The 23,806-nt window shown below is 38.5% G+C and overlaps 1 protein-coding gene across 4 annotated transcripts in view; it reads right to left on the minus strand.

The window, feature by feature from the left end:
• Positions 1–23,806, minus strand: part of CLASP1 (cytoplasmic linker associated protein 1) — a 308,815-nt gene that overhangs the window by 47,022 nt on the left and 237,987 nt on the right. For all 4 annotated transcript variants that reach the window (XM_057301388.2, XM_057301390.2, XM_057301389.2 and 1 more), the window contains 7 exons: positions 22,701–22,945; positions 19,604–19,667; positions 16,740–16,903; positions 13,553–13,631; positions 12,371–12,514; positions 2,994–3,137; positions 2,353–2,459 (listed from right to left, as the gene is read on the minus strand). In XM_057301388.2, the coding sequence (XP_057157371.1) occupies positions 2,353–2,459; positions 2,994–3,137; positions 12,371–12,514; positions 13,553–13,631; positions 16,740–16,903; positions 19,604–19,667; positions 22,701–22,945 (947 nt within the window). The remainder of the gene's footprint in view (positions 1–2,352; positions 2,460–2,993; positions 3,138–12,370; positions 12,515–13,552; positions 13,632–16,739; positions 16,904–19,603; positions 19,668–22,700; positions 22,946–23,806) is intronic.

The raw sequence follows: 23,806 nt of genomic DNA on the forward strand, positions 1-23,806 counted from the left end.
GGCTGAGGCATAAGAATCGCTTGAATCCCAAAGGCGGAGGTTTCAGTGAGCAGAGATCATGCCACTGCACTCCAGCCTGGGTGACAGAGTGAGACTTAATCTCTAAATAAATAAATTAATTAATTAATTTGACTGAAAACAAATAATTGGTAATAGCTTTTCCCCTACAGAATAAAAGGCTAACACTGTCTGGTCAAGATAACTCAAAGGAATGGCAGCTCACAGAAAATCAACATTTTAAGAGCAATGCTCAGAAAAAATAGCTGAGATTATATACAACAGATCTGTCTATCTGTCTGTAGTCTCCTTAAATGAGGTAACCTAGTCAATTCTATTTAGTGCAATAATTCATTTCTGTTATCATTTTCCTGTTAGAAAATATGTAGCCTATTTAAATATTTCTAGTGACATGATAACATGAAGCAGTTTTTCCCACTGCTGGACAGTTTTAGTTGCGAGAAAAATCATTTCTTCTGTAAGCTCAAGTTGGCTAAGGCCATCTGGCTATTTACACACTGAATGATGGCAAGTTTAAAAAAAATATTTTTCCAAGAAAGAAACTACATAAATAATTCCCTAAATAAGAATTTGATAACAAGAAAATATTTAGACCACACATGAACTACTGAATATTGAAAATAAATCTCTTTGTTTCTTCCACTGATCTGTAACTATAAATACAAATTAAGATGAGGCCAATTAAGAAGGAATAATGACCTTGAAAAACACAATTTTTAATGACTTGAGGACCCATGGAGATTGACTTAGCCAGTTTTAGCTCTCATGAATGATACTAACAGCACTATCAAGTTTTTACTTAGATTAGTCCAAATAATAAAATGCTTAATTTGAGTTATACCTTTTGACTTACTAAAGAATGTGCCACCCTAAGAATGCAATAACTAAAAGATAAGATGTATGAACTGTGTATTATGGAAGAAAAGACTTCCCAATTAATGTTGCATAACTATCTCTTCTAGACAGAGGCAACAATTTACAGAAAATTCATGTTTTCCATATAATTTTCTCCACTAGAAAAGATAATTTTATGATTTTACTGTCACCACTGTATCATCATATTCAAAAGTCAAGCATATTTTCATTAGTCTCTGGCCTCAATTATTTAATTGTAACAGCTTGTTGAAGCCATGACAACACAGACCAAATCTGGAGACATGATATCACATTGCAGTCTACCTAAATATAGTGCAGAGGGAAATTTGAGGGAGTAAACATAAGGGCAATCTGAACAGCAAGATAAGATAGCTATAGAAAATCCTTTGTTTCACCAAGAGGAAAACACAAATTTCTTATGTTCCAAAGTATTTAAAGGATATGAGGAACTGGAAACCTTCAGTGATAAGGAAGAAGTGTGGGAGATTCTTGATCATTTAAAAAACTAAATGTAAAAGCAATTATGTTTTGATATCTTCCTAGTAACAAGGTCCCATTAAAGGGAAAATAGCATACTTGTGGTCTTTTCATTTCATTTTAAGATCCTGGTGTCAGCAGCCCTCAGGACACAAGCTTACTGGTTTGTATTGTTAGTGATCCCAAAGAGTTAATCCTGTAGACAAACAGAGCATGTGTGCCCCTTGCTGGTCCAGACACTGGCTCTCTCCTAAAAATTTTGGCCTATAGGGCAACTGCTTTGAGTGGGGCCATGGGTAACTCCCAGCCCATGTGAGGGGGTCACTAAAGCTACCATGCAGTCTTCTAAAGGCTCTTGTCAGATGGTGAAGTATTATCTAAAGATCCCAAGACAAAGCAGTTTCTCTTTTTAAATCATTGCCTCAGCTTCTATAGGGCCAATATTTGCATGGTCCCAACAAGAGTATGCAATGTTGATCCAATTTTAGTTCCCGGATTCTAAATCACAGTCCTTCAGAGCAGCATTCTGCTTCAAACATGATAGCAACTATGTTTAGAATGATTACTTGGTTGAAAAACTACCCTAGACTTGGTGTAACTGATTATAACAAGTTGGCTTGGATGACTAAATACCTTTAGGTTCTACCACTTGCAGAACAGGTAATGAGCTTCTACATGGATTCTATGTAAAACAGTACTAAATACAAACTTTTAGTTGTAGGTACTATTAGGTACTAGTGAGTGTTTAGAGCTACAAGAGCGAGAGAACATTCAGCACACATCATTCATCTTACCACAGAAGTTAACCCCTTTGCATAAGATTATACAGTTACAATTTGAGTGAGGACTAGAACCCACAGTTCTTGATACTCAATATTCTTTTTGTTATTTAGCTTAGTCTAAAAATCTAGAAATAGGATGCACAGCAATTAAGGTGCTTTAGTTTCTTTACTTCTGTGGAAAGTAAAGAAGTGACCTTACCTTGGAGACAGACCCCCATGGGAACAGTTGGTGGGTGAGGTCAGGGGGCTGGTCCTGCTGCTGGTGTGTCGGGAGGGCGTCCGGCCAATGGTATTGCTTGGAGAGCCCTGGGGTGAAGCAGAATAGGCATCGTTATTCAAGGGCTGTATATAGAATATATTCTATTCTTTCCTTGGTCTTTTAACCCACATGTAAATAAATGGGTAGAATCTGCCCAGGATGGTTTTTTTTTTCCCTCAGAATCATAAGGCCAATTTTAAGTGTATATAAACCAAAAATGAATAATCATCATACAGGCACTCCTGGAGTCAAATGATTGATGTTGGGTGTGCTAGAGTGACAGACAAAATTGAGCACTTGCATCTTTCCAGTGTTGAAAAATAAGACCAACTCAGTGAATGAATGACTAACTGGATAACCTAGTGAAAATGTAGTTGACTGAAAAACCTGAGAAAAAACGGCATACTTAAATATCAGATTCATTCATTCACTGGGGCTTAAGATGGCCCCATCCTCAGGATGCTCGACATTTCCTGAAAGAGGACAAGGAAACGGGGTATTCTATTAGAGTAGGTTCTAGATAAGGGCTACGCAGAGGTCATGGACATCACATAGGCACCAATCGTGACCAAAGCACTCACCACACTGGTGTTACTGGAATTCTTGAGGTGGTTGTGCAGGAGTTTGGTGGCACCATCCTGGAATGTTTTTGGCAAGGCACCAAGTAACATGGTAAATTCAGGAGTATTCAATTCAAACAGAGAGATTAGCACAATCTGTGCTGCCTAGAAAAAGGAACCATGATTAATTTATGTAATGTACAATAGGTCATCAAAATGTTGATTAAAGTTGTTTTAAAAAAATATTTTATAAGTAAAATCACTAATAAGAGGGCATTCTAGGCATCAAAACCAAAAAAGCATCTGAAGAAAATAATACCAATCATAAGTAGTCTGACTTCAATCGGGAAAATAAACTCTGGCTTCGTTTTAATGCCCTGGCCTTGGAATTCCACAGCACACTAATAATAAATTCCTAGAACTTTTCTCTTGTTGTCTGGTACTAGGAAGGAAGCTGGTTAAGTAGGTAAATGAAACAATTAAAAAATTTTAAAAAGTTTAAGATTGATCCCACTTTAATAATTTAGAACTGAACAGGGATCTCAGTGCACCCTGGAAAGCACATATTTTTAAACAAGCTGCATTAGGTTATCTTGTGAAGCCATACTCCTCTTGACTAAGAAACATGAGAAAACGAGTATAAATACCTCAGAAAAACTTCTACTTTTACACCTATAAACCAAGGAGAGAGGCTTTGAGAAGCAAATCAGATTTCGAAGGAGTCTATATTAAAAACATGCTCTTCTGCCTTTTGGAAAATGTTCTACTTTTGCTTATTAATTGAGTCAACACACTGCAAGCCTGCTTGTAGTGATTGTGGTAGTGAGGTAGGCAAAGCAATGAGCTGGAACAAGAGTGGTCAATGAGGCTCGGGCTTCTAGTAAGTGATGTGCTTTCTATGGATTTAGTAGCAGGCAATCTGAGCTTAAAGCACAATGCCTGAGGAATTAATTACAATAGTTTTCATTTACAAAAGCTAAGCCAAAAAAATTTAGTAAATACTAACTGGCATTTCTAATTAATTTCTAAGAGTCAAGAGAAAGAAAAAGACACAAAAAACTGTCTGTGAATATAATCACTTCTTTTTCATTTTTAACCATAAAGACTTTACAAACATAAAGTCCTTCCAAAGACTGTAGTTTTTAAGATTGCAGTAATTATTCAGAATTTTTTTCCATGACATAGAATATTACACAAAAAATGTGCTTGCAGAGAAATTCTTTTGGAAATAAACATCACAAAATACTTCAATGCTTTCACAATGCTAAAATTAATTATAGGTCCAGTTAGGACAAAATTACTATTTTGTGCATGGAGAAGGAAAAGAAATCCAAAAACCCAAAGGTATTTAACCAAAAATAAGAATTATGAATTTAAAAATATAATCAAAAGTTACTTTTTTAACATTTTGAAATCATTCATTAATCACAGTATTGGGCAAAAGTACATTACTTTTTTCCCCTTTAATTTCAAATACAGTCATTAATACCTTTTCCACCCAAATTAAATAAGTGGTCACAATATTTTTATGACATGGGCAAAAAGCATTATTATTACTTGTACTAAAATATACTTTTCTACATTTCATTTTGGAAACATTTTAAACAAATTATCTGAAGGAATCTATTTCACCAATTTAATGTACTGTTTATTTGATATGCATATTTGTATAACAGAACAATTTCCAAAACTCATGCAAAGTAACCTGCATATTTTTAAAAAACACTGTATTAGGTGTTAGAAAAAAAAAACAATGCATGCAGAAAAATAATGCACTATAAGGAGGAAAGAAAGCAGCAGCCTGGAATTGTAGCAGGAAAAACACATCAATTTAATTTAAAAATATTGGCACTTAAATTTTGTTGGTTGAAAATGGCATTTGAAAGTTATAAAATATATGATTACATTCTTGAATAGTACGCTTTTTATGTGAAATGTGCCACTGCCTTTATTTAAGAGACAATATTTCTTCCCAGAATGTTACCTAATGTCACAAGCTAACTTGAGGCTTTTCATGATGCAAATTATTAACTTAGAAGCTTAGAGTGTTTCCAAAGTAAAATCTTTTAAAAATAAGATCCAAGTTCTAGAAACAGTAGAAAGTATCATTTAAATATACATTTTTTTATTTTTAAGAAAAGAGACAGGGGTCTCATTGCCCAGGCTGGAGTGCAGTGGCTGTTTACAGGTCCAATCATAGTGCACTGCAGCCTCGAACTCCTGTGCTCCAAGCAATCCTACTGCCTCAGTCTCTGGAGCAGCTGGGATTATAGACATATGCCATAGTGCCGGGCCCAAGTATCCAATTTTTAAAAGATTTTATATCAGAGTTTTGCCACGAATTAGACTGTTACTGTTTTCAAATATTTTATCTCCAACCCTCTGAATTAGTGAGAGGTTAAAATATGGAATCCAAGCAAGGAAGAAAACTGGGTTATATTTATCATTACCACCAATATGATCTCATTAAACAAGTAATTCCAGATATGGAACTGGGCTGGAGAGATGCATTAAAAAAGCCTGGGGCATAGCTCATGTTCACTAGTGACTCAAAAAGTGGAGTATGCCACTGTTCTTGTCGGCATATGTGAACTGTTATCTTCATAAGAGGCAAGACCGTTAGGCAGCCAGATGAAAAACTCAGAGTACTGCTGACTTTTTCTAATGGGCAACCCTAGGGCAATTTACTTTAAGGATCACATGGCAACTGAAAATGAAATGATTCTCACACACACCCTCATAGAGGAATTTGAGAGGTGGGGTTTGTAAAAGGTTCTTCACATCTCACTGCTACCATTTGAAGAGAACTCCCAGGGACATCAACTGTCTTGAATGGTGCACATCTTATAGCAGAAAGGAATTCTCCCTAGCAGATCAGATCAAAACAAAGCTTTGCCAAACACTTCAGTGTTTGTATTAATTTGGGAAAACAAAATTTGAGAGGAAAGGCAGAGTTTTCCAATTTATTAAACAACTCACTGCTCCCTTCAGACTCTCATTAAAAACTGCTTCATAAAGTCACCAAAGAGAAACTATTTCAAAACCATCAGACATTTCTCATTTAGTATCTCTCCTTTCTTTTTTTCAAGAGATGGGGGTCTTGCTATGTTGCCCAGGCTGGAGTACAGTGGCTATTCACAGGCATAATAACTGTGCACTGCAGCCTTGAGCTCATGTAATCCTCCTGCCTCAGCCTCCCAAGTAGCTGGGACTACAGGCGTGTGCCACTGTGTCGGCCTAATATCTCTCATTTTTACTATTCTATTAAAATATGGTAGTGGTCGACATAAACATGGCTATATCACTGAGAAGGTAGTTAATCATAAAACACACCACAACACAAACATCGACACAGGCACACATACACACGCTCATATATTATTATATTAATTTTACATTTCTCAAAAGCTTCCCAGAGCCTTCACAAGGGCAACTGGTATTAATAATCTAAAATGCAAACAGTGAAGTGTGCTGTTTGAAATTAGTACACAGTTTTCAATCTACCTGTTTACAACTTTCTTCCAAGTTTCCTTCTCCAGGCCCAGAGCAGGTTGAAGCTGACCTAGTGGGGAAATCCTCACCTACTCGACTACGCTGAAGTGAGGACTGGCAAACAGGAAAGTTGGGAGGATTGAATCAGAGAGAAGCAGACAGTGCCTAAACATGGCAATCTGTTAGCTATAAAAGCATTTGGCTTCTTAGATAAAATCAGCAAGACACACATGATTGAAAGTAAGGAAGAATCAGAATAATAACAATAGCTGTCAGTTTTAACCCTCAGTAGTATCACTAGGTCTTTTACTTAATAATCTTGAAAGTAGTATTCTTGCTTCAGGTGATGAAATGGAAGATGTCCAAATAAGACTTGAAAGAGTCCGGGCGTGGTGGCTCACACCTGTAATAATCCCAGCACTCTGGGAGGCCAAGGTGGGCAGATCAACTGAGGTCAGGAGTTTGAGACCAGCCTGGCCAACATGGTGAAACTCCCGTCTCCACTAAAAATACAAAAATCAGCTGGGTGTGGTGGCATGTGCCTGTAATCCCAGCTACCCAGGAGGCTGAGGCAGGAGAATCGCTGGAACCTGGGAGGCGGAGGTTGCAGTGAGCCGAGATCGTGCCACTGTACTCCAGCCTGGGCAACAGAGCGAGACTGTCTCAACAACAACAACAAAAAGACTTGAAAGAGACTCGCAGTCACAGTTAAGCTGAGATCCAGCTATTTGATAGTAAAACCCATAGCTTTCAGACTAGAGGCATGCTGCCTTTATAATCATATTTTTTTAAAAAGTCAACTAGATATCTCATCTTTTCAAGGCAATTTATGTATTAATACTTCTCCCTGCTCTAGCCAACAGCATCTTTATACTTCTAGGTTTCTTTGCCACGCCTTTTTGCCCACACTTCTCAAAACAAGGTTTGGGGGCTAAATCTGTTGCTTCATTTGACAAAGAGAGTCACATGTGATAAGCAAACATACAGGCATTTTAAATTCCAAAATGTAAACATACAATTAAAATTCTACTGCCATTACCACATTCCCTTTGATTGATCACATGGCTTCCTAAATCTTAGAAAAAATTCTGGTACTCAGTTTATTCCATAAATAACAGCAGCAGCAAAACCAAAACAATCCTCAAACAATAATAGCGGAGCTGCAACTGCAAATAAAATGTCTACGTTTTAATATACTTTATGAAATTTAATCTTCTCAGTAATGCCTGAGGTAAGTGTTATTTATGTATAGAGATAGGACTCTTTCTGTGGGTGCAAGCAATCCTCCTGCCTCAGCCTCCCATGAGGCTGGAACTACAAGCATGCGCCACCATGCCCAGTTTGAGGCAAGTATTATTATTCCGATTTTACAGATAATAAACAAGAACTCAGGGATTAAATTACTTGCTCTGACCCCAATGAGTGGCAGAGGCAGATGTCAAATGGATGTCAAACTCCAGAACCCACCTTCTTTCTATCAGTAATATATACTATTATCTTACATCAACACAGTGCATTAAGAAAGGTCTAGTGTACGTCTGCATAGTTTCATCACACAACTAAACTAGTCAGGGCTCCCACACTGAGAAAATGGAAAAGTTTACTTTTGGAATAAAGCAGGCTAGTTACAGACTGGGTTGGGCTTTTTCACCTTGTCCAAACCAGTCTCAGTGCGGTAAGCACACCTCACTGGTGATGCGTTCGTGTTTTGATTTTAAAAACACCTTAACAATTTAACCACCCCTCCCTCCAAAATGTGAAACACCCCAATATACTGAGCTAAGAAGGAAAACAAAATATTAAAATGCTAAAATCAATTAATCTGGGTTATATCAGCTTGTTATAAGTTTAAAATGCTTCAAAAGTGCTTTCACAAACATGGTTGTACGGACTTAGAGAATGAATTATGTTGTCTGAAAAGTCCCCAGGTACTGTTTACATAAAATATTCTCCAGAGATGAGTCTAATATGAGAATTTACTGTATAAATTTCAGACTGAAGGGCTCTTCTGTATTTGGAATACCTACCCTAAAAAAATTAAAGCAGGACATTCACAGAAGAACTTGGTTTAAGATCACAAAACGCTTTTAAATCACCAAGATTTCCACAATCCCTGATATAACCTTTAAAAAACTCTGGAAATGAAGGATGAGGCAGAACAAAGTTTATTTATACAGACATGTATTTTATGTTTAGTGTGTTAAATGATCTAGATAAGAATGGTACTAGTTTTCATACCGTTTAAAATAATTTTAAATCTTATCAATTTTAGATCTTAGAGTAGTGATAAATACTACATCACAATTCTAAGTATTTTAATTTATTTAGGCACTACCTTCATTCTGACAGTGCTTCAAGAACGTCTCATATTCTTGGGTAAGGCAGCTGCATCACTTACAAAAGCAACTATATTTATAAATGTTCAACGGATGCTACATCAAAACAGGGAATTTAAATAAAAGTGAATCTACCTCCAAAAAGGACTAATCTGCAGTGCCCTAATGTAGAGTTTGAGGACATCTATTTTAATACTGTCCTATGATACATCTATTTGAATCAAAAGTAATGCTTTACTAGTTAGTGCTGAATGTTACTGAAAGCCAAATAGTTTAGAGCCACGGATATCTTGGATGATTAAAAAAAAAAAAAAAAATCCAGAGGGTGCCAGAATACAGACATGCATCTGCTAAGTAAGTTGAACCACATCATAATTTGCATAGATAGGTAAAAAAGCACCCTCCTAAAATAAGAGCCAAGGAATTATCGAATAACTATGGAAGCCTTCTGCCAACCCCCTAAAAGAGACACTAAAGCCCTGGTAGTCAAGACACTAAGACGGCCCCTAAGATTCCCCATAACGTATTACACCCTATATAACCTCTCCCACCCTTAGAGTGAGCGGGACTTGTGAATATAATCGATATCACTCCCATGATTGTGTTACACGGCAGAAGTGATTTTCAAAAATGTAATTGAGGCCCTTAATCATTTGACTTTGAGTTAATCCAAAGGGAGATTATCCTGGATGGGCCTGACCTAATCAGGCAAGTCCTTAAAAGGCATCAGAGAGATTCAAAATGAGAGAGAGTCTATGGCTGGCTTTGTTTTAATTTCTCCATTTTTGAAGAAGAGTTTTGTCAAACAGTGAATTCTTGGCTGAGCGCTTTCTTTCTTTCAGTACCTTCAAGGTCATCCACTGCCTTCTGTCCTTTGTGGTTTCTGAAGAGAAATGAGCTGTTAATCTTATTGAGGATCTTGTGCATGGGATGAGTTTCTCCCCTCTTGCTGCTTTCAGGATTCTCTCTTTGGCTTTCAGCAATTAGATGTTATGTGTCTAGGTGTGAATCCTTTTATTAAAAAATCTTGGCTGGGCGCAGTGGCTCACGCCTGTAATCCCAGCACTTTGGGAGGCCAAGGTGGGCAGATCACGAGGTCAGGAGTTCGAGACCAGCCTGACCAACATGGTGAAACCCCTTCTCTACTAAAAATACAAAAATTAGCCGGGCATGGTGGTATGTGCCTATAATCCCAGCTACTCGGGAGGCTGAGGCAGGAGAATGGCGTGAACCCGGGAGGCGGAGGTTGCAGTGAGCCGAGATCGCGCCACTGCACTCCAGCCTGGGTGACACAGCGAGACTCCGTCTCAAACAAACAAACCAAAAAAACAAATTGTTTTAGTTTGTTGGGCTACTTAGATGTGTAATGTTTTTTTGTCAAATTTGGGGAGTTTCTTAGATATTATTTCTTCATGTATTCTCCCGATAGCTTTGAACAAGCAAACTTCCTGGCAGCCTCTACTAGCTGAGAATGGCTGCCCGTTGACAATGAGGAAGAAAGCAGGCAGCTGAGTTCTACACCTGCAAGAGACTGAAATCTGCCAAGGACCAATGAGCTGGAAGAAGACCTCAGCCTCAGATGAGACTGCAGATCCAGATGACATCTTGTTTCAGCCTTTGAGACACCAACCAGAGGACCCAGAGAACACATGTCAGATTCCTGACTTATTACTGTGAGATAATAAATCTGTATTGTTTCAAGCTAAGTATGTGGTAATTTGTTATATAATAGAAAACAAATAACGAAGTCAAAAGAAGGGAATTTTCAAAACTAGTCTTAAAAATGATGGCTTCAAAATATCATTTGAAATGAAATAATTTCCATATGGGTGTTTATCATTCATTAATTCATTCAAAACATATCAATGCCCACTATGTTACTCCAGGTATAAGCCAGGCACTGAGCATGCAGGGTGAGCAAAACAGTCCCCTTACTGCTCATCCTCCCAAACCCTCTGCTTCAGACATATCAGTCTATTTCACTGTTCCCAGACAAATCTCATTTCTTAAACATGACTACTGTCCTTTCCCTAAACTCATCACTTATGCAAACTGCATCCATATTCCACATCTGAGGATGAATCTTATCTTCTCTAGGAAGCTTTCTATGATCAATACAGAGTGCATTGAGCTGACAATACACAGAAAACCAGGCAGGTATTCCATCAGTTTGAAGGAAGTTGCCCAGGGTAACAGGGCCCTAACCACTAAAGTGGGTTTAGAGGAAGCACAAACACTCTAGGTCCAAGGAAGGGAGGTAGGGAAGATGCCAGAGAACAGAGAGGCCAAGCCTAGTCCTGAAGATACTGAGGAGCAACACTGCGTAGCAAGAGAATTTGCAAGAACCAGATCAAGACTATATCAGTAGTCTGCATGTCTTGAGATTCATTCCAAGGCCATGGCCCAAAATACTAGACCTTGTCTGTGTATTAAAAATCAGCCAAGAGTGAAAGGAACCCCAATCGAAAAAACAACAGAGTGTCTAGGCTCTGCCCTATACCAATTAAATCACATTACTTGGGAATAGAGCTCAGAAATCTACGTTGATTTTAATTGCAGCCAGGACTGTGAACTATTATTCTAAATCTTCTGAAATTCCTCTGAAGATCAGGATTATTGTCCTAGAACCTGGGTATAAGTTAGGTGTGAAGGTGAGGAGTTAAGTACACCTCACAATGGGAAAGGAGAAGTAGTGGGGCAGGCATGGAAAGTAGCACGCCAGTGGAGATAAAGCTTTGCGAAGTAACACTATATAATCCAAAATAACTGAAAGCAAGTGTTGAAGCTCATTCAAACAGCAAATGAACAAAGTGATTTCTGGCAATATATCCAATGTTCTATTTATATTTGGCTTGAGCTAGTATTAAAATAAGTTGAGGTTTTTGGAGCATCAGGCTAATCATTCGAAATTATCTGTAATGTTCTGATTAGAATAGTAAGGACAATAAGTCCTAGTTCAAATATTCTAATGTGCATGTCCACAGGGAGTGGGTATTATGATCAAAGCTAGTTTGTCCCAAACAGGTCCTAATCGAGGTAATATGCAAATATAGAATATGTTTCAGCCCGTACCAGGCAATACTTAAGTAACATTCCATTACAAAAGCGCATACTCACATATCACACATATACTTATGTGCTATGTATTGAAAGATGTTTGCTCTTTTTTAAGCATCTATTACGTCTTATCAAACTTTTCAACCACATTTTACGATCAGGGACCCTGTAGCCAGCTAGCCCTAGATCTGCAATTTTATCTTCAAAGTACGTATTACAAACTGATATAAGGAAAACAAACATCTGTGTAAAAGACACTAATTTACTAGTGATTTCATATTAGAAAATATATAAAATAGATGCCTGGGGAAACCATAAGCCCATCATGCAAGATTTCAGATTTTCATTTTTATATTCAAAACTGGGCAGAGCTGGAGAGAGAAAAGGGCAACAGCAGAGCCTTAGTGATATAGGTTTGTGGGTGGGTGGCACGGTTTTCAAGTTTCTAAATACATTTCTCTAACACAAGCCCAGGAACAATCTGTAATTACACGTCGGTTCTCTTGGACATACCTTTCTCACGTCTGAACTCTTTGGTTCGGTTGTCCAGGTTATGATTCTAGAAACAGCAAGCCTTGTCTCACTAGAGTTTACAAAATCTGTTGGATCCATCTGTCTGGCCAGAGACTCAATGTATTTCAGGATTGCAACTTTGACCTGAAAGAGCCAATAATTATAAACATTAAGTACACTTGATGAATCTTTGAACACAATTCTTATCAGGTGGCCAGAGAAAAGTAAACCCTGGTGAGGGGGATCTCCTTCCTTTCTCCTGTATCGATAGTTTCCACGTGGAGCGACATCCAACAGAGGAAAAAGCATGAAATGGCTGATGGGTAAGTTTGGGGACAGGAAGAGGCACATGGCTCAGTTTTCTTCATTTTTAGCTGCCTGTAGAGAAGCTTGCTCTGCTCCTCATCTATGCTGCAAGACACTTCCAGGGCAGGAGCCCTTGAGAGGGGCCCGTGGGATTTCCAGTTCTGCCACTGACTGCAGGGCATGTTCAGCTCTAGTTTTGTCACACGTTCTAGGCCATGTTCTGTAAGGCAGCATTTTCAGTAATCAAGCTGATGCTCTGTCCTAACTTCACCATCAACTTCTCAACTAGCTTTGACTTCAGGAGGAAAAGGTAATTATTTGTTAGACTCATCCTAAAACCTCCAAAAAGTTAATGATCAAAGAACAGATGATGAACGTGACCTAATTCAAATTAACATACATCCTCCCTCAAACTTGGTCTTGTTATTACAGGTATGATTTCCCACAACATGTAATGATTAACTTTCATAGCTTAGAATGTTAATATTAAACATTCCAATAAGATACCTATCTCCACACACAAGAATGTCTTAATTTTCTAGTTTAAATATTAATTGTGAAAAAGACTAGTACTGCCCAAATGCTGGTGAGGATGCAGAAAAACTAGAGCTCTCATAAACTACTGGTAGGAATACAATATGGTATAACCATTTTAGTGGTTTCTAAAAAAGCTAAACATGTACTTACCCAATGAACCAGCAAATACACTACTAGGTACTGAACCAAGAGAAACAGGAACATGTCCACAAAGAATCAAACAAGAATGCTCACAGCAGATTTATTCACAATAGCTAAACATGGGTCATGCATAAACAAAAGTAAATTTAAACAAATGTGAGTTCCAGGGTTGAATTGTAATGACAAATAATTACTGACCTTGAGGTTTGGAGTTTGAGTTTGATCCACAATAAATCTCATCAAAATGTTAAATTGTTGATCAAATGGAAAGGAGTCCCTAGGTTGGTGGGAAAAAAGTGCTTATTTTTAAAGAAATTTATTACAAAACAATGTAAAACTATTTAACAAAAGCATACCATTGTAAGTTAATGTATGTAAAACCCTGTTCACATTTTTAATAAATAGTGCTTTTCGTTTTATGTAGAGTAATACATGTTATACAGAAAATATGGAAAAAGGAAGATCTTTTTGCAAGTCCCCAAACACAAATTGAACTTACTTTGAGTGGCTATTTAAAAAATTAAGACTAAGCAATAAACTAAGGAGAAATTTCTACCTGCCTTTCTAAGGATTCGCTCATTTTCCCTCCAGCTACCTTTCTGGATATTGCTTAAACATAAAAATCACTTCTGATACCCAAATCTCATTTTTACATCCTGACCGGGCTGCTTACAGCTGACCCTGCTTAAACTAACCGTATCATCCTCCTTGGTCCTGGTCACTGCTTAGGGTCCCTGCACACCACAGAAGAATGCCTGTGAGATGGCGACAAAACATTTCCCATCCAGCTACAAATCACACACAGAAGCCTGGGGTCCCAGGAGCCCCTTCTCTCTCTTGGCCAGAGAGTCAGTGCTCTTTCTGTTAAAATGCTGTAATTACTAGTATTAGTTTAAAATTGCACAATGGGGCCCACGTGGAAAATGGTGATGTAACTTCCATATTAACAGGAAAGATAAATGCAAGGCAAATATCTACACTGCTTTCTTTGGACTCTCTTAGAGATTTTTCCCAATCTACGTAAATGTAGTAAAATAAAGAAGTAGGTTTGACTCTGTAAAATGAAGCAAATAGAACTGGTTTGAAAAGTCAATAAAATCATACAATAAAAATAAAAAGCACATGGCACATATCAGGTACCAGTGTTATCCTACATATAATTACTAATAAAAAGTAAACTTGATCCAATAATACCCTGGAATCTCTGAAGATCTCTTCGGGAAGGAAAGCATACTTTAATATACCTAATTTAAGTGACTATGTCAACAAACCACCCACAAAATGTCTCTCCCTTCTTCTGGCAGCATGGGGTGGATGGAGAATACATTTCAGTAATGGGTGTGTATAATCGGGAAATACGCCATTGTTAGGCACAGGTAAAGGAAAGGAAATTGAGGCAGATTAGCACTCAAGTCTATAAACTGAGAAGCAATTCTCAGCCATCACTAAAACCTCCTATTAGCAGTCACTGACTATTCTAGATCAGCTTAAACACCTGTGCATCTCAACTGCTGAGAAAAAGAAGGGAATATTAAAAACGCTTTAGGCACTCAGACCAAATCTACTGAGATTAGGACTCTTAAAGGGGCATCCAGGAAAACTAACAGGAGGTCACAATTGTATTCCTTAATCACCAAAGTTTAGGAACACAATCTTAATACTCCTACCATTCCTAAATATATGAAATAGATCTGGTCATTGGTAAATTCACCTAAATTAAGCGACCTACAGGCCAAGTCTGGCTCACATGTGTTTTATTTGGCCTTCACAGTATCTTAAAAAATTCTCAAATATGTTGCCCAAATCCACATTTCTGACCTTTCTTGAAAAGTCTGGTACTACTGAGCCCATGTCCCAATGTGGCCACAACCGGCCCCAGTCTATCAACAGCCATCCTATCTACTCCACTCAATGATACCAGCTTATCAGCCTAGCCCCTCAGTCAATCTTGGCTAAACCTTTATAATCCACTGGTATAATGGTGTACTGTAATGCTCCCTAACTCCACTAAGTTTAGCCATGCAAAGGAATGACGAAGTTTGAAAGCTTTATTGCAAATTTAGTACATTACTTTGATTCTTATTTATTTATTTATTTAATATTCTTTTTTTATGGCCTCACTGACAGATGCAAGTACATTACTTTGAGTTCATTAAAAACCAGAAGGGTAATCGCTCTGGATAATAGAATTCTATAGCAATGCAATTACACAGACTGACAGGGTCAAGGGCCAAAAGAAAACAGCTGGCATCATGGTGTAGAGGAACAAATGCATACTTTGAAGTCAGAGTCATGTAAAAGCTGCACGCATAGGGAGATGCCGGCAGGGCAGGATGTGCTACTGTGCTAGTCAAGGGAGCCAGAGAGGGAAGAGAAAGTTCCAATGCTATCCATACCACCCCCCTGCCCCCACAGGAGGTGAGGACACACACCCACAAGATAGCCTGCAACAATAAAAACAGACAACAGTGCAATCTTCAGAAATCCTGGATTTGCGTTCCCAAACAGCCACTAACACAAAGTCAAGGCAAACTGTCTGTTTCTCACTGATAAAATGAGCATCATCTTTAAGGTCCTTCCATCTTGAAATTCTATGATAACTAGAATTATTCCAGTTTGTAGTAACTTATAAAAGTTATTGCCCTGATAATTTTCTGAGCGACTTGGAAGTTATTCCTTTGTTCTTTAAAAAAGTTCACCAATTTGACATTCCCCCCATCCATCTTCCACCAAATCACAACCAAGACATTATTGCAAAGTGTCTTCTGAGATGTTTCAACTTTCATACTTGCATATTGAGGACCCACAACTGCATAGACAATAGAGAAGCGGTTTCTGAACAGCAGCAGCATGTACTTTTTCTAACTTTTCTGGGCTTCAGCAGCTTTTCTTTTCTCATAACAGCCAGAAGGGTCACAACTACTGCAAATGTGCTATTAATCTCTAGCCAGTGTACTATTAATTTAGAGAATTTTCCTGGACCAATGGAAACTCTACATCATACACCGATAGAAAAATTTCTAGTAAGACTTGTAAGTTGAAGTAATAAAAATACTAAGGTCTTCAGAAAAATGTAAACAAATATTCTAAATGTTCCCTTTAAATGTTTTTTAATGAGAAGAGAATCAATTTCCAAAGTTTTACATTTGTTTATTATATATGTCTTAAATACTCACAAAAGTAATATCAACACAAGGAAGATATGGTATTTCATTTCATGGACTGGTGGGACATGTCAACAAGTATGTCAACAACAGAAAGTGAGAACTGAGTAAAAGCGATATTCAAGGGGGTGACAAAGGCCATGGGTAACAAAAGAGAATGGCAAAAAGTCACTTACAAGTATCCTGTAACATCAAAATGGACCTAACCCTTAAACACTTACCTTGTGACATCTAGAGCCTTTTGAACTTTTGCTTGCACAGATCCAAGTAAATCTGCTCCCATTTTCTTAAGTAATTGTGTGAGAAGAACAAAAAGCCAGTCTTGTAAATCATCCTTATGAATTATTATAAAATCCACAAGAGTCTCCAAAAACATACTGAAAACCTAGACACAAATGAAAACCAAGTAGTTCACATATTGAATTCACGATTTCCTCCAAAGTCTACAAAACATTAAAAATGCCCATACGTGCTTTGCCCAGACTCTTGTAACTTAGCTTAACACTGTTAACAACTGTTCATAGTACAGAAGGAAAATGTAGTGCAGAAAACAGATAAAGGAAAAAGAAATGGAACTTACTCTCTGTTGTGAATTCCACCGCAAACGAGGCCATGCAACAAAACAAATTCCATGTTAGTTGGCAGTGAATTAATACCATTTTCATGCGTTTTTTTAAGAAAACCTGAAAAGGCTACAAACCAATGAAATATTCTCTCCTCCATCAATGTAAGTCTTTAAAAAGCAGTACAGAGAGAAATTAACTTTTCTGTGTTTAATCCTGAAGGCTTTTCTTTCTTAAACAAAAACAAATCCTCTTGCCCTAATTCTATAGTATTCTTATTCACTATCTAGCAGTCAACAAATACTATTATAAAATGAGCCAATAAAAACACCTACTCACTATTGTGTAGCTATTGCTTTTCACGTCAGACATTTTGATGTATACCAATTTCAGATATCATAAAGTAATAGATTACGGCTTAGAATAAAATATATAAAAATATTAACATAATCATCATGCTGTTGTGTAATGATTTTTGCTAAGGCAAAATAGAGTGCACAGTGGAATATCTCTGAACCAATTTCAGAGAGAAAAGTAGCACTGAGTACCCCTACTTTGTTAATGAAACTTGTTCTACTTGGACAAACCACGAACCCTATACCGCCTCATTTCTAGCACAGCAACTATTCACCACCAGGGGTCTCCTGTGAGACAGCTCAGGAAAAAGTCATTCAGCTGTGGGATTCCTGGCTTCGCTTACAGGCAGCTAACAAATACTAACTAAACTGAGACCTCCAAACTCACTGTACAAGAGACTTCTGATGGAAACAAATTTCCTTCTTTATCCTCACATTCTGCTTCTGAATCAGCAATCTAGGGGTGACAGGTAACAGAAATTTATCAGTGTTCTAAACCATCTAATAGTGTTCATGTTATAAATCTTAAGAATCTAATTATGCTTATGAGTTAAATCTTACTGCTTTTACCACTACCTTAGAGAAAAATCTTGATAAATTTTATCTTTGGATATCTATGTGGCCTTTAAGCTCAGTCTTTCCTGAATTTTTATTGAGACAGAGTCTCACTCTGTTGTTCAGGCTGGAGTGCAGTGGTGTGATCTCAGCTCACTGTAACCTCCGCCTCCCAGGTTCAAGTGATTGCCTCCCAAGTAACTGCGATTACAGGTGCCCGCCACCATGCCCAGCTAATTTTTATATTTTTAGTAGAGACAGGGTTTTGCCATGTTGGCCAGGCTGGTCTCGAACTCTTGACCTCAGGTGATCTGCCCGCCTCGGCCTCCCAAAGTGCTGGGATTACAGGTGTAAGCCACTGTGCCCAGTGGATTTTTATTAATATTGTTAATGTTGACTTTGCTGTGAGGGTCACAGCAAAAAGTTTAAAGACATGCTTCAAGAATGACACTGAGTGAGGAGAGCTGTTGTGGGGGGAGGGGAGGAGAACCCTTGCATTCACTCCCCTTTACTCTCATGAGCACCTCAAAAGGCTGGGACCATATCTTCTTTTCTATATCCCTGCCCCAGAGCAGGTACTCAGTAAATGTTAAAATGACTGGGTGAATGAATGGGTGGATGGATGTTTGATATTTCAAGGACAATTCCTACGAGGAAGCAAGGATAGGAAAAGAAAGAAGATGATGATGACTAACTGGCTGGGCTCTCTGGCCATCACAGGTTTCTTTCTTACAGCAAGACTTGGAGGAGCTCATCTTTACTAGGAAAACTGTAGTTGATCCTGCATGTCAGCATTAAAGATTTGCTTGTGCTCATTTAAGGTTCTAACCATTTCCACACCTTACCTTCTTCCTCTAAAAGCATCTAATAGTCTCTAAGGGCCTTCTCCCTAACAATAGTATTTAAAATCTAGACTCCAAGTAAACTTCTGTAAAGATATCCTGTCTCATGTCTTTTCCACCACCCCTGGAAAGTGTTCTGTCCCATACTCAGGGGCATTTCCCCCTCAGCTGGGACTCTCTCATCAAAAAAAGCATTCCTTGGGCTTAGTGTTCCCTATGGCCCTCAGGAGGTGTGGGCACCAGCTAAGTGATCCCCGTTCAGCAAGTTCTTGGTAACAGCAAAATCCTATTTTATGAAATAACCTGGTTTATCAATAAATCCATTACATATTCTCATTTTTTCTATCTTGTCCTATACGGACATATTCTACACGGGATACAAAAATAATTATATACTTATTTTCTTCACTACTATAACATTAAAAAATGCATGATATTATAATATAATCTTATACCCTAGCACCTACCTCACTGTTTGGCTAAGAGGAGACATACAAAAATATTTGCTGAATATAAGAAAGACCATCTGATTCTCTCCCTGATAACATTTACTTGAAACACACTTATTTAACTTGAAATTTTATGCACATTTAAGTTTCCAAGAATTCTGTTTTTAAAAGATGTAACATACACTAGTGCTGAAACTGGTGTGACTCTGTAAGGTCGGAACTGCACTATCGGGAATTCTCTCTCATTCTTGGGTAGTATATCACACAGAGCACACAGACATGCAGGGGTAAAGATAGGGCAGGCATGACTTCAGACTTACCTTGCTATGAGGGTCAGCAAACATCCGAGTGAAGATCTCACACAACCTTTTCAGTTCAACTCGACTAGAAGAAATAAAACAGAAATCAATGAATTTACTACTTTTATTATTTTTGAGACAGGGTCTCACTCTATTACCCAGGCTGGAGTGCAGTGGTGCGATCATAGCTCACTACAGCCTTGATCTCCCAAGCTCAAGTGATCCTCCCACCTCAGCCTCCCGAGTAGCTGGGAGGTGCACACTACCACACCTGGGTAATTTTTTTGATCAGTCAACTACATAAGCTTTACATAATTCATATCTACATAACAATGTTTTTTCACAAACTCTTATTTAATTTATAGCTAAATCAAATAGGAATATAAAACCAGAGATTTGCTCTCATTTTAAGATGAGGAAACTAAGACTGAGTGATTTACTCAAGCTAACACATCTGGAAGTGACAAAGCCATGCACCAAATCCTTTCCATTTTATCCCAGCTGTGTTTTCCACATGCTACAACTGAAAAGCAATGGAATAAAGTTTAAAAAGCATGTCTATCCTGCATTTTAATGAGAGGTACAAAACAAAAAAGGGAAAAAACAAAACAGCATGTGTTTCAGGGTCAGACAGATCTGGATTTTAATCTCAGTTCTGCTGTAAATAAGGTACTCTGGGCCAGGGGCAGTGGCTCACACCTGTAATCCCAGCACTTTGGGAGGCCAAGGCAGGTGGATCACCTTAGGTCAGGAATTCAAGACCAGCCTGGCCAATGTGGTGAAACCCTGTCCCTACTAAAAATAAAAAAATTAGCCAGGCATGGTGGTGGGTGCCTGTAATCCCAGTTACTCAGGAGGCTGAGGCAGGAGAATCGTTTGAACCCAGGAGGCAGAGGTTGCAGTGAGCCGAGATCACACTATTGCACTTCAGCCTGGGCAACAAGAGCGAAACTCAGTCTCAAAAATAAATAAATAAAATAAATAAGTACTCTGCTATCTTTAAGCCTGTGATTTCCTTATTGGTCAAACGGGATAAGGACCATGTCACGTGGCTGCTGAGAGGATTAAAAGATAAAACATTGTACCTTCTACTGTACCTAGGACAAAGCAAACACTCATTTCACATTGGTGCCCTTTGTCTTTTCTGATCCTTGACTACTTCCAAGTCCCATGTTTAAAGTTTGATAGAAGTGTCCTCTCTTCCACAAATCATCCCTGATTAATGCCCTCTTACGTGGATGAGACAGTTTGTTCAAGAACCCTTCAATATTGTTAACGACGTAACCTAGATTAGACCAATGCCAATCAACAGATTCCTAGAAATTATTCAATGGGTACTTGGTGAACACTAAGAATCTACAAAGTGGGACCACCAGGATGAAACAGATTCTCGAGGAACAATCGTGACAAATCATCTTCTGTTTTTGACAGGTCACCAAAGTGTCACAGGATGCCTGCGTTTCAGAAGGCAAAACTTCCTGTATCGTCTTCGTGAACAGACAAATAATAGGGGCAGGTATGAGTACGGGAGGGTGGAGTCAGGCTGCCTGAAGAGCCACAGTGAGAGCTGAGCAACTCATCAGGCAGTGCTCAGCCTTACAGAACCCAAGAGGGATGCCCATCTATGACCGTTAACTTATCTTATAAAAATCATCCAAAGGATAAAGTAGACTGCATTTCATGTATTCTAAGTTGCCCATTTCTTAATTCCCATTCACATCTCCTTTCTCCCGTTTTCACATCTCTGTAATTGAGTCATCTTATAATCAATGACATTTTTGCACTGTTATGGTTTAATACGCGGCATTAATTAAAGGGCTAAAAATAAGGGTGTGTCTATGGTGCCTTAGATTTGACAAAATATGGTATAACCACATACTTTTTTGGTATGTGTAATATATGCTTATTTTAGAAAATTTATAAAACAGAAACAAAGAAAAAAGCAAAAACGATCCATCTAAAAGACAATGCTGTTACTATTTTGGAGTGCTCCATTTTGTTATCTCCTATGTACATTTATAAGCTACATATATGCACATGCATATCAAAATTTTCCAAACTAAGAGTGATAACATTTAATCCAAGACCCTAAAGTATAATGAACCATACTAACCTGCAGAGTTGTTTTATTTTATGTTTTAACCTGAACTGCATACTGTACACCAAGATTTCTCAAATAACATCCACTGGACAAATATAAAACAGAAGGGAACCAAATATGGGGTCTTTATTTTTTTATTTTTTTTATTTTTTTTGAGACAGGATTTCACTCTGCCACTCAAGCTAGAGGGCAGTGGTGTAATCATAATGCACTGCAATCTCCAACTCTGGGCTCATGTGATCCTCCTGCCTCAGCCTCCGAAGTATCTGGGATTACAGATGCATATCACCACATCCGGCTAATGTTTTAACTTTTTTGTAGAGATGGGGTCTCCCTTTGTTGCCCAGGCTGGTCTCGAACTCCTGGAGTCAAGTGCTCCTCCTGCCCTGGCCTCTCAAAAGTGCTGGGATTACAGGTATGAGCCACTGTGTCCACCCTAAATCTTTTATCAGCTTAATAAATTACAGAATACTTGCCAGATGGGCTGGGCGCGGTGGCTCATGCCTGTAAACCCAGCACTTTGGGGGGCAAAGGCAGCCAGATCACGAGGTCAGGAGTTCAAGACCAGCTTGGCCAATATGGTGAAACCCTGTCTCTACTACAAATACAAAAATTAGCCAGGTGTGGTGGTGTACACCTGTAGTCCCAGCTACTCAGGAGGCTGAGGGAGAAGAATCGCTTGAACCCGGGAGGTGGAGGCTGCAGTGAGCCAAGATCGTGCCACTGCATCCAGTCTGGGCAACAGAGCGAGATTCCATCTCAAAAAAAAAAAAAAAGTAAAGAAAAAAAGGATATTTGCCAGATATTTCAAAGCAAATGGATGGCAAAGCAAATGGATGGCAAGGACTGTGTCTTAGTCACCTTGGTACCTTTAGTGCCTGTTCCTGCAAGCAGACCTCTTGGTATCTCCATTAATTATAGGAATTAGACTCCATTAATTATAGGAAATCCCTTTAAACCCCTGAAGAGTCCAACAGGAGATTCAAACTTAGCTCATATTCTTGCTGTGGTCCTCACCTCAGTGTTCTTTGGCTCTTCAGTAAGTTCTGCAGGCCCAGAAGCCCTTCTTTCCTTTCTGACCAGTTTGAACTAGCACAGTGGTTGAGAACTTCTGCTACATCCTCAGTCTGCCGCAGATAATGGGGAATGCCACCATTCCTGGAGCCATATGAGCGCTCAGAGCAAACACTTGAGGCATCACTGTTGGCATCATCGTCAGAATACATCCCATATGGCTCATATCTCCTCCTCACAGGCTTCTTCTGACAGGTCCAATGAGGGATGGGAGTGATTGAGGAAGAAATAGAAAGGTGAAATGACTGTGAGTCACACCAAACAAAATCTACAACAAAGAGTTAAGTGTAAAAAGACACATGCACACACACACTTTTCCTGTGCTCATAGATTAGGGAAATAAAAACAGAAAAGCAGTTTTCCATTAGGTAAATAAGCAAAGCACTCCGTAGTAGAGGGGAAAGAGTATGGCCTCCAGTAAAGTGCGTAGACTTTACAGGAAGACAGACACATCACAACCTTGGTGCCAACACTGACTGGGCTGCATGACTTCTGAAAGCCTCCTAGGCCTTTTGCTTCAGTTTCCCCATCTTTAAGACAACAATAATTAAACCTATCATACAGGCTTGTTGTGAAGATTAAATGAAATTATATGTTAAATATTTCAGCTGGGCACCTGGCACAATGCAAATACGTGCAGCCAACAGCCCCTCCCCAGTCAAAAGCAATATATCTTGAGCACAGTCTATGGGTAAACTTGTGTGAATATTTATGTTTCCTAAAAAAGTCAGAATTTGAAATGTCCATGGCAGAAGCAGCCCACGTAAAAGGATTTCTAAGTCATCTCCCTCTGTTGCCCAGGCTGGTTTTGAACTCCTGGCCACTTTTATTAAAGACTTAGGGTTTTGAAACACAAATAGGCTTCTTTGAAAGTAGACTATAATACCCACTTTATTCACTTCTCTGACCCTGAATACAAAACTGTTATACCCACAAATATGATATAGCAGCAACTATACAAAATTGATAAAAACAAAACAAATAGCGATTGGCTTAAACCATACAAATATACTTCTTTAATAATATGGCATATTATTGTTAATCCAACT

This window comes from Pan paniscus, chromosome 13 (assembly GCF_029289425.2).
Source record: "Pan paniscus chromosome 13, NHGRI_mPanPan1-v2.0_pri, whole genome shotgun sequence".
NCBI classification, from domain to species: domain Eukaryota; kingdom Metazoa; phylum Chordata; class Mammalia; order Primates; family Hominidae; genus Pan; species Pan paniscus.